The sequence below is a fragment of the Chanos chanos genome, chromosome 4 (genome assembly GCF_902362185.1).
Source record: "Chanos chanos chromosome 4, fChaCha1.1, whole genome shotgun sequence".
Lineage (NCBI taxonomy): Eukaryota > Metazoa > Chordata > Actinopteri > Gonorynchiformes > Chanidae > Chanos > Chanos chanos.
In genome coordinates this window covers 13,644,254-13,658,265 of record NC_044498.1, presented here as the reverse complement: position 1 = coordinate 13,658,265, position 14,012 = coordinate 13,644,254, and the positions used below count along the sequence as shown (strand labels likewise).

Genomic DNA, 14,012 nt, shown 5'->3' with positions numbered 1-14,012 from the left:
GTTATGTACCTAATGTGTACCTAGAGTTATGCCCTAGTGAACTTCTAAAATGCTTTTTTTATTGTGTTCACGTTGTGGAAGGCAAACACTATAGGTCATCACATCATGTATTTTAAAGTTTAGTATCTTAATGCTCTGTTCTTGCAGATGGAGTCAGTTCCGTGACCTGGTGGACCAAAAGAAGGAATCCCTTAACTCAGCTCTGGGTGTGCAGAACTACCATCTGGACTGCAATGAAACCAAGTCCTGGATCCGTGAGAAGACCAAGGTGATTGAGTCCACTCAAGAGCTGGGCAATGATCTGACAGGTGTGATGGCGCTCCAGCGCAAGTTGACCGGTATGGAGCGTGACCTGGCTGCTATCGAAGACAAACTGGGTGACCTGCGTGGTGAGGCGGAGCGTCTGGCTGGTGAACACCCCGACCAGGCCAAAGCCATCACGGGCCGTCTGGAGGAAATCAACGCTGTGTGGGAGGATATGAAAGCCACGCTGCGTAATCGCGAGGCCTCACTGGGCGAAGCCAGCAAACTACAGCAATTCCTACGTGAACTGGATGACTTCCAGTCCTGGCTGTCTCGCACGCAGACGGCTATTGCCTCCGAGGACATGCCCAACACCCTGGCTGAAGCTGAAAAGTTGCTTGCACAGCACGAAGGTATCAAGAATGAGATTGACAACTACGAGGAAGACTACCAGAAGATGAGGGACATGGGCGAGATGGTGACGCAGGGCCAGACGGACGCTCAGTACATGTTCCTCAGGCAGAGGCTGCAGGCCCTTGACACTGGATGGAATGAACTTCACAAGATGTGGGAGAACAGGCAGAACCTCCTGTCCCAGTCACACGCCTATCAGCTCTTCCTCAGAGACACCAAGCAGGCAGAAGCTTTCCTCAACAACCAGGTAACATAGCGTGTCCTCTCCGCATCGCGTGTTTGTTTGTGTACTGTATATATTTGAACTTTTTAACATGTTTAGTGTTATATGGATGACATAATTATGTGCTATTTAATGTTAATCTTAATTGTAGTCAATCAAAGTCCAACATGTAGTAATGTCCAGAGCTGTGTGTATCTATTTTGCAGCCGAAAGCGGATATAGTCATATATTAATGGAGTAAACAGAGCCTGTCTCATCCTCTTTTTGTCATAGGAATACGTACTGGCTCATACTGAAATGCCGACTACATTAGAAGGAGCAGAAGCTGCCATTAAGAAGCAAGAGGACTTCATGACCACCATGGATGCCAATGAAGAGAAGATCAATGGTGTGGTGGAGGCTGGCAGAAGACTGGCCAGTGATGGCAATATCAACGCAGACCGCATTCAGGAAAGGGCAGCCTCCATTGATGAAAGGTAGTACACATACACACACACACAAACACACACACAAACACACACACACACACACACACACACACACATACACACAAACAGACAATCAATTGTGTTTATTCTTTTTCATTATACTCTTACCTTGTCTGTAGATACCTGCTATATAAGGGTCATATTTCTTACTTAAATGACAACCTTTTTTTCAGGCATAAGAAGAACCGGGAGGCGGCTGTGGAGCTGCTAATGAGGCTGAAGGATAACCGTGATCTGCAGAAGTTCCTGCAGGACTGCCAAGAGGTGGGCTACAACCTTTCTTTACTACAACACAACTTATAGTCAAGCTCTCCAAAAGAGAATTATCAAATGCATACTGTAACACTTCAGGGAAATATGTATTGTTTCATGGACACCCACACATAAAAACACTTATTACCAATTACAAGCCAGTATTACATTGCCGATACCCATATTCCACATAAGGCACAGATCTTCTAGGCAAATATCTACTCCTTCTAATGCCTGACTTTCTGGTCACAGCTGTCACTCTGGATCAACGAGAAGATGCTGACAGCTCAAGATATGTCTTACGATGAAGCCAGGAACCTCCACAGCAAGTGGCTCAAACACCAGGCCTTCATGGCTGAGCTGCAGTCCAACAAGGAGTGGCTGGACAAGATTGAAAAGGTCAGTAAAGAAAACTAATTCATGGCTATCAGTGCATTGTCAATGCTGCCAGTATATGCTTCAAGTTATGTTGTCTCATTGTGGACCAGCAACTTGTAGTGTGTTTTCATGAATTCTGTTTCCTGAGTTCACTCAGCCCAGGAACTTGTCTTCAGAGTTTGTAGGTCACATGTTATGGTGGTATTGTAAACATCAATTATTTACATATGATAGAACTGTAATACTTACGCTTGGCATGAAAAATGCACAATGCATTTTATGCATAAAACTGGATTAAATTTGTCGTGTGTTATTTAATTCAATATCTGCCATTGGAAGATGAACACAGAGCTGTGCGCACTACAAGTGGTTAAGAGTCCAGTGACTGTGTGTGAGAATGTAATGTAATGAAACAGAGGAGGGAAACAACTCAGGGTTGTTTTCCAAGGACTTTCTTTTATTCCTGATATGAACTGCAGTTTATCTTTCATCTCAGTTTAACCTTTTGGTTTAACAGCATCTGTCATCAGCATCATGCCATCGCCTCACCAGAAATAAACTTCAGCATCCTTTAGCTCACGCATCTGTACTACGCTCTTTCCTGTCTCTGTTTCTCACACCACATAGCCTTTATAAAACAACATGCATTAGTCAAGCACACTTCAGTGTAATAACACTTAAGTAACAACAGCCAAAACTTATTTTTGCCAAATATATGTAAACAACAGTAAACAACATATGTTTTTAGTGTAGTGTGACTACTGTACTTCAAAAAAGCACATTTAACCTATGCATGCCTGTGAGCTGCAGTAATTAAAACAAACTGAGTCAGATATGATCTTGATTTACCAGTATTAAGGATGCCTGAGACGAAGTTATAATAGTTTCTCTCCCTTGGTCTGTCTTGTCTTTGACTGCAGGATGGGATGCAGTTGGTGGCGGAGAAGCCGGAGACTGAGGCAGTGGTGAAGGAAAAAATGGCTTCGTTACATAAGATGTGGGATGACCTGGAGTCCACCACTCAGACCAAAGCTCAGTGCCTGTTTGATGCCAACAAGGCCGAGCTTTTCACACAGTCCTGCGCCGACCTGGACAAGTGGCTGGCCGGACTGGAGGGCCAGATTCAATCAGACGACTATGGCAAAGACCTGACCAGCGTCAACATTCTGCTGAAGAAACAGCAGGTTTGTCTATGAAGACACAAGCTGTTGGCAGGAGATAGACTCCGTGATCTGATTCCCTTAGCTTTTATGTTGATATTTAACTAGCTTTTTGTGAACATAGCACATGAGTGTCAAATATATAAATATTGGCCTTGATATTGGCATTGGTATTTGGTGTAACCTCCTCTTTGGTGACCATTTCCAGAAATTAATATGATGAACTAACCCTCGCTATCAAAATTATGTACATACCTGAAGATCAAATGTAAAACTTATATCTTTTCATCTGTTCAATTACATTATTTATTGAGTATTGTTTTAAAGAATGTCTGAAGGCTAATGTTTGCTCTTCTGTCTAATCCATATCCACAGATGTTGGAAAACCAGGTGGAGGTACGTAAGCGAGAGGTGGAGGAACTGCAATCCCAGGCCACTGTGCTTCGTCAGGAGGGTAAAGACACAGATGAGGTGGATGGTAGGAGGCAAGTTGTGGAACAGAAGTTCCAGGAGCTTCTGGATCCGCTCGTGAAGAGGAAGAATTACCTTATGGCTTCCCGTGAGATTCATCAGTTCAACCGTGACGTGGAAGATGAAATTGTGAGCTATTGTCAATGACAATTTCTTTCTTTGTCTCTTCTCCCTTTCTCTCTCTCCATACTTATTTTATGTACAGTATGACCACTGACCAAGGACTGTTTTCTTCAATAATTCCCTACAGCTTTGGGTTGAGGAGAGAATGCCGCTTGCAACTTCAACAGACCATGGCCACAATCTACAGACTGTTCAACTTCTCATTAAGAAAAACCAGGTATAACACATACTTACCTGTAATCCACACGACAGTGTGCTTAAAGCTAAAGCGCATAGAATCATCATAGCATATGCGTATACTGTATCAGACTTCTTAAACCCCAAACAAACCACCTTTAATGCTTGTTGCAAATAATACAAGTTCCAATAAAATGAAAGGAACGTTAGATTGCCTTTCCTGTGTAGTGAGCGCCCCCTTCTGTCTCAAACAGACCCTACAGAAGGAAATCCAGGGCCACCAGCCACGCTGTGATGACATCTTTGAGCGTAGTCAGAGCATCCTGAAGGAGGACAGCCCTAATGTGGATGTCATCAGGCAGCGCGTGAACGACCTGCAGCAGCTCTGGAACCTGATGATCGAGGAGACGGAGAAGCGCCACACCCGTTTGGAAGAGGCCCATAAGGCCCAGCAGTATTACTTTGACGCAGCGGAAGCTGAGGCCTGGATGAGCGAACAGGAGCTCTACATGATGTCAGAGGAGAAGGCAAAAGTGTGTATTGTTGGAAAGGGTATTAGGAATGTGCACCGTCATGTGTAAATGTGTGCCGTTATGCGTACCGTCATGTGTGTACAGAATGTGTACCATCATGTGTAAATGTTGGAAAGGGTGTTAGGAATGTTTACTGTCATGTGTTTTGTTTGGGATTGAGATTAAGATTAGGTCTTTATATCTGAATGAAGGAGAGACTGAGACATCGAATGAAAGTATGAGACTATGTGTGCTTTATTTAGAGCTTAATAATGCATTTATTAGAGTTAAGAGACGCAGGAAAAAGTAGTCCTCTCCTCTCCTCTGTTTTAGGATGAGCAGAGTTCTGTGACCATGCTGAAGAAACACCAGATCCTGGAGCAGGCAGTGGAGGACTACGCTGAGACTGTCCATCAGCTGTCCAAAACCAGCAGAGGTCTGGTGGCTGCCAATCACCCAGAGAGGTCAGTGACCCAAACTCTCACTGGGGTCTGACTCACTGATATGTTTTTGACTTCACGTTTGAAGGTCACTTTGGTCGTCCCGTGTTTAGAATCTGGCTTACCGTGCCATCGCACAGTTGAATACTAATAGATTTGCTTTATAATGAGACTCAGTATCTGATTAATGCAATTTTGCCCTCTTCTTTTGACTTACTGACTCCAACCTGTCTTTCAGTTCTTCCATTCTAATTTTGATGTTATTTATGAATGCTGGCCTGGGTTTTGATATTAAACGGATATTGTGAAACACACAATATGAAAATTCACTTTTTTTCTGGTTGTCTTTCATGTTGAACGCATGTGCTTATTACGGATGTTTTTTTTTTTGGTTGGTCCACAGTGAGAGGATAGGCATGCGTCAGTCTCAGGTGGATAAGCTGTATGCGGGGCTGAAGGACCTGTCTGAGGAGCGGAGGGGAAAACTGGATGAGAGGTGTCGTCTGTTCCAGCTGAACCGAGAGGTGGACGACCTGGAGCAGTGGATTGCAGAGAGAGAGGTGGTGGCTGGATCTCATGAACTTGGCCAGGACTATGAACATGTAACAGTAAGTCAAACCTTTCTTTTCCCTTTGTCTCTCTTTCCCAGTTTAATCAAGCGAAATATTCGAATGATTTTCAGAGGCAATATTTCATATGTTTCCTAACTATTTTTTTTTTCACTCAATATGATTAAAAAGCTTACCCAAGATTTATTGCGCATCAGTTTAGTATGATCAATCCCCTGCAAAATCTGTTGTACAAAATATGTTTTACATATAAATTTAACTATGTCCACACATGAGAAATAATTTCCCAACCTCCTTCAGAGCTTGATTTGGAATGGAGGACAGCTGATACTTTACTACAATCAGTGTCATTAAGCCTCTCTCTCTCTCTACTTCTCTCTCTCTCCCTCTCTCTCACTCACTCACTCCCCGCAGATGCTCCAAGAGCGTTTCCGGGAATTCGCCCGTGACACGGGTAACATCGGTCAAGAGCGTGTGGATTCCGTAAACCGTATGGCAGATGAACTCATTAATGCGGGCCACGCTGATGCAGCGACGGTTGCCGAGTGGAAGGACGGCCTGAACGAAGCGTGGGCGGACCTGCTCGAGTTGATTGACACTCGCACTCAGATTCTCGCCGCGTCCTATGAACTTCACAAGTTCTATCATGACGCCAAAGAGATTCTGAGCCGTATCCTGGACAAGCATAAGAAGCTTCCGGAAGAGTTGGGCCGAGACCAAAACACAGTGGAGACGCTCCAGAGAATGCACACTACCTTTGAGCATGATATCCAGGCACTAGGCACACAGGTGTGAACCCCTTGACGCATCCACACACACACACACACATACTTACACACAAGCATACACACATTCACATAAACTAATTTACACACTTGTACCATGGCTCTGAAAATATACTGCATGCCTTTGGCAAATACTCCGTTCTGATTAATCAAGAAGTGGATGTGCATTACTACTGTATGACCTCACCCATGAGCATTTAAAATATGTAAAAATCACACTTGCTAGTGATAGCTATTCGGCTCACTCTGTACCTTATGGGATATACTACTATTTCTGCTATGAAGACCATGACTGAATCTTCTTATTTCTGAACATCATGTTCTGAACAGCACGTTAAGTACTTTGGTAAGTTAGCTGTGGTATAAGTGGGATGATGCACTTTGAATTATTAAGAAATAACAGAATCCCAAGGGGTGTGTTGGACCATGTCACATCCCTCTGTCATGCAGTTATTTTTTAACTGATCACGTACTCACTGTGCATTATCCCTAACACTGGATATTTACATACCACTAAACACATTAGCACAGTATGACAGTCTCCTAATATCAGATCTAACTGAGCAAACATGCAAATTAATTAGCAAATTCAGCTAGCTTATAGGGTGACAAAATGTTAGAATAATCGAGGCTATATGTTAAGGTGCAGTGTCTGAGTAGGCATTTAAGCTTTTCCTGTGATCTGCTGATGTAGGTGAAGCAGCTGCAGGAGGATGCTGTTCGCCTGCAGTCAGCGTATGCTGGGGACAAGGCCGATGACATCCAGCGGAGAGAGAGCGAGGTTCTGGAGGCTTGGAAGAGCCTGCTGGAGGCCTGCGAGGGTCGCAGGGTCCGTTTGCTCGACACCGGCGATAAGTTCCGCTTCTTTAGCATGGTCCGAGACCTCATGCTGTGGATGGAGGACGTCATCCGCCTCATCGAGGCCCAGGAGAAACCCAGGTTTGTGTCTGTTTGTGGGTTCGAATCCCCATTTGTATGGTGTGGAAGGCATGGCAGTTAAAGTTGAGTGTCTCTGCCCTGACTGTGTTTGTTTGGTCAGAGTGGACATAGGTCAGTAGTTAGTGATTAGTGCTGGTTTAAGATACAGTTCTTGTAACTGGACCTTGTTTGTTGCTTATTTGTAGAGATGTGTCCTCTGTGGAGTTGCTCATGAACAACCATCAGGGCATCAAAGCAGAGATTGATGCCCGCAATGACAGCTTCACAGCCTGCATCGAGCTTGGCAAGTCTCTGTTGGCACGGAAACATTATGCATCAGAGGAGGTAGGTGGGAGAAAAACAAATAAAGGAAACATTGTGGCATTTAATGAAAGAAGTAAATTTGAGTAGTCAGTAATTCAGCACATTGGGATCAACGAAATCTAACATGCTTTAAATACTTGAGCATTTATATGGTAAATATTTGTTTCAAATGACAAAACTGTTTATTCTCTGCGTGTGTGTGATACCTAATTTTGTATTTTGAGCATTACTGTGAAAATGCTGGTGTCACTCATAGTGTCCTTAATGATACGAGTTTGAATTGTATTCATTTAGTCGTTTACCTAAATTGTTTTACCCTTCTCCTCTTTTAGATCAAGGAAAAGTTGCTACAGTTGACGGACAAGAGGAAAGACATGATTGACAAATGGGAGGACAGATGGGAGTGGCTAAGACTGAGTAAGTATATTCATCCAATGATATTTACGTAATAATAACTCTAAGCAAAGCAAGCTCAGCCCCTCAGTGATGTAGACTCTCATTGTTATACAGCACTTATTTTCCACCCTGCAGTGCTGCAGTGTTGTCCACCATCACGTCACTGACCCAGAATGACCCAGTAGTACTGTAGCTTCCCATTGACTTTTACATAACCTCATGCATGTTTATTTGGTCTAATCTGACATGCCTTAAGCTCAACTACCCACTGTTTTTTTGGTTTTATCATGTCCAGCCCTGAAAACAAATTAAATTTTCCTTGTGGTTTCTGACAGGAAACTAGCAAACACACGCTGCCCTCTCTTAGCCTAGCCCTGACAAATAAAGCTTTGGAGTAGAATACTCATTTGTGTCATGGAGATGAGGGAACTTGACCTCTGACTAAAGGGGATGTTGGTATGTATGTCAGTTTTTGGTTCCCACTTCCCTTTTTTGTCCGTCGTGTGCAGTTCTGGAAGTGCACCAATTTTCGAGGGATGCGGGGGTGGCAGAGGCATGGTTGCTGGGACAGGAGCCTTACCTGTCCAGCAGAGAGATGGGTCAGAGTGTGGACGAAGTGGAGAAGCTGATCAAAAGGCACGAGGCTTTCGAGAAGTCGGCCGCTACATGGGAGGAACGCTTCTCAGCGCTGGAGCGGTTGACGACGGTGAGAGAGTGAGAAAGGGAAAAGTGAGTGAGTGCGTGAGTGAGTGAGTCAGTGAGCGAGTCAGCGAGCGAGTCAGTGAATGTAAATAAAATGATCTAGAAGGGCTTGGGTAACAGACAGAGGCAAAAAAAAAAAGGGGAAGGCGGAGTAAGAAAACCAAAAGTGACAAGACAGAAATGGGGATGGTTCATGTGATAGCACAGTGATATTTCTCTTCCTCGTCCCTCAGTTGGAGTTATTGGAAGTGAGAAGACAGCAAGAGGAGGAAGAAAGGAAGAGGAAACCCCCGACGCCAGAGCCTTTACAGGCAACAGAGTCGGACTCACAGCCGAGGTAACAGGATACACTTACTCCATCTATGCAGAGTCATTGTCGTATTTGAACTGTTTCACAGCTTGGCGTAAAGAAGTAATGTTTTCTTGGGTGGCACTTTGACCGATTGTGCATTCACTTTGTGTTTGAACAGGGAAGGAGAGCAGATTGCCCAGAACGGACTACCCTCAGACCAAGACTCTCCTCGGGTCAGTAACCACTCTCTTGCCTACCAAATATACGCAGGCCCCCGCGGCCCTCAGTCACGGGCCAAGAGCACCCAGTTCAGGGCAAAACGTGAGCTTACAGCAAACGAAACAACACGCAGAAATATTTAGGTCAATGAACTGCAGCTCTCAAGATTTACATCTAAAGGTCATTGTGCTGTTTATATTTGAATAGTGACCAGTGCTTTAGGACTTAGAGCTATGGGAATTTCTTGGAACTATGAAGACCTCAAAATTTTATTCAACAGACAAAAATTAATGTCTGTTTTTGAACTACACGGTCACCAATTTTTTTGTTTTGTTTTTATTCTGTTTTTTATTCTTTTTATTTTATTTGACCCTTATCACAGTGATTTTTTGAAACCTGTCTATCACAATAGGTGCCTTGGGCTATAAAAAGGATTGAGGATTATATGTGGATGATTATCAGTGATTCTGTTGGTGCAAACCCAATGTCATATTTTGAGAGGATGTAACCAGATTATCAACTGTTTTTCATCACCTGAGTAGTCTCATTAGTTGGCAGGCTGTGATTTTGATATAGGATTTATACAGAGAGGGAGTCAATTCGGTGTAGAGTTTGAATGTGGCCTAGGATTTCCCACTTCGCCTGCAGACAGATAATTGCATTTTCAGTTGGAATAGACAAGATTCAAGCATTTACAATTGATTTTGTGTCTGACCCTTACATCTGCATGTGTCATTTTGTGTCTGATTTCATGTTTATTTTTGTTACTTGTGTCCTAACCACTTTTTAAATTTGTTTATGGTATTCCTGTTGTTTGTGTAGTTTATTTCTGTTACACTTTGGTGGTTAAAAATCCGTCTTTCCATCTTTTTACAGATAACAACTTTTTCTTTTTTACTAACAATAAAACATTTGATAATTGTCATTTTAATTACACTTTTTTGTGCTTGTACGCCTTACTTCGAATGGACACTTATTAGGTATTATATGCTTGTCTATACTTAAACATAATTTTAATTTTGATTTGATATTCCTTTGAGACATGTGACTGTAAACATTAGATGCTATAACTTCATAGATGCATCTCCCTAGATGTAGGGTTTCCTTTAGAAAATCATATAGTTGTCGATAGTGTTACAACATGTAACTATATGAACTGAAAAATAGAGAAGGGTGTTTTCTCTTTTTTACAATGCATACACTCTTTTGGAGAAGTGCATGGTAGTTCCCGTCAGAGAACAGATTACAGTTTGAGCAATAGAGATCGAGGGGAAAAGCTGGTTTATGAACACTGAATGCTCAAAAACTGCACTGAAGACGTGGGTTTACGGCAGGCTCCAGTCCAGTACAATGGTATTATTCAAAGGGTATAGTGCTCTGTTTGATGTGGACTTTGTGTGATTTTCCTCTGAATCATTATCCACCTTTAAGTTGTGGATTAATGTTATAGTTTTGATTTTCAACCTTCCTATCTCTCCATCTTCTTTACCTTCATGTTTTTACCTTTGGTGAGACATGGAGGTGGGTTAGTTTGGTGTTAGTTTGTGTATGCTTGCCTCTACCTGCAGTGGTTCTTTGGTTGTTCTGTTCTCTTATTCCAGTTTGAACATTTATACTGGAAACCGTGCCTCTTTTTGTTTATGCCTACATCTTTACTTTTCCATATCGTCTGTCAGATTTCAACTCAATGCTTGCAGTTGATAGTTGTGTGCAACCATTCATCTTTCTTCAGATTTAACAATGAGAGACTTCTGTTTCTACACAGCCATGGTTGATTTATGTAAAAAAAACAAAACAAAACAAAACAAAAAAAAAACCCAGATGCCACGCATGTGCAATTGAAATTTTCATTTGTTTACACGTCACACTTTCTTTCTCTCAGGATGCTGTGGATGGAGGAGAGGAGATCGTGAACGGGGTGGCTGAGAGGAGTTCCAAGGAGCCCAGTCCCATCCCGTCTCCCACATCAGGGAGGCGAGGGAAGGGCAGCCAATCATCCACACTGCCAGCCAAGGGCCAGGAGAGTCCCTCTGCCCAGCTGGAGGGCTTTCTGCATCGCAAGCACGAGTGGGAGGGCCATAACAAGAAAGCCTCCAGCAGGTATGGAACTGAGCAGTGCCTGAGCATAAATGATAAAATATATAAGTAAAAGTATACAGTATAGAAATGCAGTTCTAGAGGAATGACCTACAGATGACCAACATCTTTCCTTTTGGAATTTATATTACGAACCTGGGATTTGTAAAATTTGGACCGTGCTTGTATGATAATATGCTTTATAGTAATATGCTCTATCTGTGTTTTGTTTCAGGTCTTGGCATAATGTGTACTGCGTTATCAATGGTCAGGAGATGGGCTTCTACAAAGACAATAAGAATGCTAGTCAGGGCATTCCATACCACAACGAGATTCCCATCAGCCTGAAGGATGCTGTGTGCGAGGTGGCCGTCGACTACAAGAAGAAGAAGCATGTCTTCAAACTCAAGTAGGGGAAATTACAGCTAAGCCTATATTCTTGAACCATAGTTTCAAATCATTGCCTAAACATTCAGCCTGTAATTACTTGTAGGAAAATGGTATGCACATTTTTCAGTAGCTCACATTAAGTTAGAGACACTATTGTTTTGATTAATCAATCCTTCCTTTCTTTTTTTCAGAGTGACGGATGGAAATGAATATCTGTTCCAAGCCAAAGATGATGTAAGCATCTCAGTTAGAGCCATTATTACAGTACACCCAGTGTTGTTAAACCAATAGTGCTGCACAGTGCCCTCTTGTGGCAGTTCTTATGACCAGCTTGAAAAAACTCTGTGTCATGGAAAGTTTCATAAAACGCCATGAATGTGTTTACAGTTTTAGCATTTAACTCCGCTAGTTGTTAATACAGACATTATGACTGTTATTTGTCTCAATAACTTTCTGTGACCTTTGCAGGAGGAGATGAACACGTGGATCCAGGCCATTCAGAATGCAGGTTCAGGCTCCTCTTCCTCCGAAAAGTCTGAGATTACGCCCAGCAACCAGAGCACTCCTGCCTCCAGCCGTGCCCAAACCCTGCCCGCCACTGTTACCCTGACAACCGAGTCCAGCCCAGGCAAGCGTGAGAAAGACAAGGAGAAGGAAAAAGAAAAACGTTTCAGCCTCTTCAGCAAGAAGAAGCAGTAAAAGCCTGTTCCCGTCACAATGAAGACATTCTGTTCTCTTTTCCTTCCTTTATTTTGTGTTTTTTTTTTCCCTTCTTATGTTTCCATTTGTGTCTGTCCACCTCCAGTGATATTCCAGCATGCAAGCTCAAGAACTAGAACACCATATTTTGTGCCTAAAGTCCCACCAATTTGGTTCCAAAGTTGTATTAAAATATGTGAATGAAAAAAAAAAATTAAGGTTTAACATGATCATTTTTAGCTAGGGTGTGTCATGTTTTGGAAAGTCGTTTTGAATCAAGGACCAGGTAATTTTTTTATGCTGTTCTGTTTTTATTGTCATTGATTTTTAAAATTTGTTATTATTGATTATTGAATATCTCTCTTTTTTGTAACTGTGTCACTGAAGGGGTCTGGATATTTAAAAAAAACATTTCCTCAATTTTGTGAGGCTGTCTTGGAGAAGTAACTTGTATTCTCTCTTAACTGTTGGGGAGCGAGACAGCAATGCTTTGAGACTATTCCATTTTGTGTCTGCCTGAAAGTGGACAGGACCATGAAATTCCAGAGCAACAACTCATCTTAAAATTCCATTTACAAGCATAGTTATATCCAGTCTAACTAATAATATTTTAACAATCATAGGCTCTAAAATGATAGAACATATTTGCTAATATGAAGAATAAGCACTCGTTTGCTTGGTGGCATGATTATCTTGTTTTAGCTAATTAAAACATGGTGGGTCTGACCATATTTGGACCTGTAAGAATGTTTGCTACACACTAAGGACTAGAAAACCCTAGTAAATTTAACATTTTGTTTGCTTTAATTTTTTTTTCTTGTTTTGTTTGTTTTGTTTATTGTCATTACTTTTGAGTTGCATCATAATATATGTTCCAAATAATTCTAGTACAGAGTATAAAAACTAGTATTGTATTATAAACACTCTAAAGCATCATTGTTAAGTGGAAAGTGGAATTAAAGCATTTACTGGAAAAAGGAAATGTTACTCCAAAAAAGAAAAAAAAAAAAAGAAAAGAAAACGGTTGCTTGCTTGTTGGCTATAGCACTGCGCGTTATCATTTTTTGCTACATTATCCAGCTATTTGATACATAGTGTGCATTTCTCTGTCACTGTATCTATTGTAATGAAAAAAATCTCATCTACTGCACAATCAAAAAACAACATGATAGGAATGAAACCCTTTCCGAAGTCAGGGCTTTTGGGCATATATATATACATATATATATATATATATATATATATATATATATATATATATATATATATACCACAGGCCGGACTCTCAAATGTATGAAAACTGCACCTGTAGACTTTTACCCCTCTCTGTTAAATATGTGCGATGTCATTAAAAAGCTTTTAAACATTAATTTTGCCATGGATGATATTGTGTACGTGTGTGTGTATGTGTGTGTGTGTGTCTGACTGAGTGCAGTTGCACGGATGAATACATATCTGCTTCCTTTATATTATTCACGGATGCATGTGTGTCCAGGTATATTAGTTTTGGTTGTTGGTTAGAGTAAGGTGGTTTTGTGTATTGTGGAGATTCAGAGGTCCTGCTTGTTAAGGGCCCACCATATGGGTGCACCATATGTCTGGGATTAATTCAAAAGGTCTGGCCCTATAGTCAGTCAGCATGTCAGAGGAGGACACACCATATATCACATAAGCCAAATACACCACAAATTTACACTCCTCTCCTACAGTTTAGCAGTCTGTATAATCGGTTCCGTGCCCCATACACTATTTCAGTCTCAT

At 41.8% G+C, this 14,012-nt stretch overlaps 1 protein-coding gene across 2 annotated transcripts in view; it reads left to right on the top strand.

Moving 5' to 3' along the window:
• sptbn1 (spectrin, beta, non-erythrocytic 1) overlaps positions 1 to 13,461 on the top strand; it is a 55,027-nt gene extending 41,566 nt beyond the window's left edge. For both annotated transcript variants that reach the window (XM_030771616.1, XM_030771617.1), the window contains 21 exons: positions 148 to 904; positions 1,154 to 1,356; positions 1,542 to 1,632; positions 1,873 to 2,019; positions 2,919 to 3,182; positions 3,534 to 3,758; positions 3,880 to 3,969; positions 4,184 to 4,462; positions 4,775 to 4,905; positions 5,285 to 5,489; positions 5,865 to 6,239; positions 6,930 to 7,174; positions 7,360 to 7,498; positions 7,810 to 7,894; positions 8,383 to 8,579; positions 8,809 to 8,912; positions 9,046 to 9,100; positions 10,969 to 11,186; positions 11,398 to 11,571; positions 11,744 to 11,786; positions 12,021 to 13,461. In XM_030771616.1, coding sequence (XP_030627476.1) covers positions 148 to 904; positions 1,154 to 1,356; positions 1,542 to 1,632; positions 1,873 to 2,019; positions 2,919 to 3,182; positions 3,534 to 3,758; positions 3,880 to 3,969; positions 4,184 to 4,462; positions 4,775 to 4,905; positions 5,285 to 5,489; positions 5,865 to 6,239; positions 6,930 to 7,174; positions 7,360 to 7,498; positions 7,810 to 7,894; positions 8,383 to 8,579; positions 8,809 to 8,912; positions 9,046 to 9,100; positions 10,969 to 11,186; positions 11,398 to 11,571; positions 11,744 to 11,786; positions 12,021 to 12,251 — 4,258 coding nt within the window. In that variant the 3' untranslated portion in view covers positions 12,252 to 13,461. The remainder of the gene's footprint in view (positions 1 to 147; positions 905 to 1,153; positions 1,357 to 1,541; positions 1,633 to 1,872; positions 2,020 to 2,918; positions 3,183 to 3,533; positions 3,759 to 3,879; positions 3,970 to 4,183; positions 4,463 to 4,774; positions 4,906 to 5,284; positions 5,490 to 5,864; positions 6,240 to 6,929; positions 7,175 to 7,359; positions 7,499 to 7,809; positions 7,895 to 8,382; positions 8,580 to 8,808; positions 8,913 to 9,045; positions 9,101 to 10,968; positions 11,187 to 11,397; positions 11,572 to 11,743; positions 11,787 to 12,020) is intronic.
• The last annotated feature ends 551 nt before the right edge of the window (positions 13,462 to 14,012 follow it).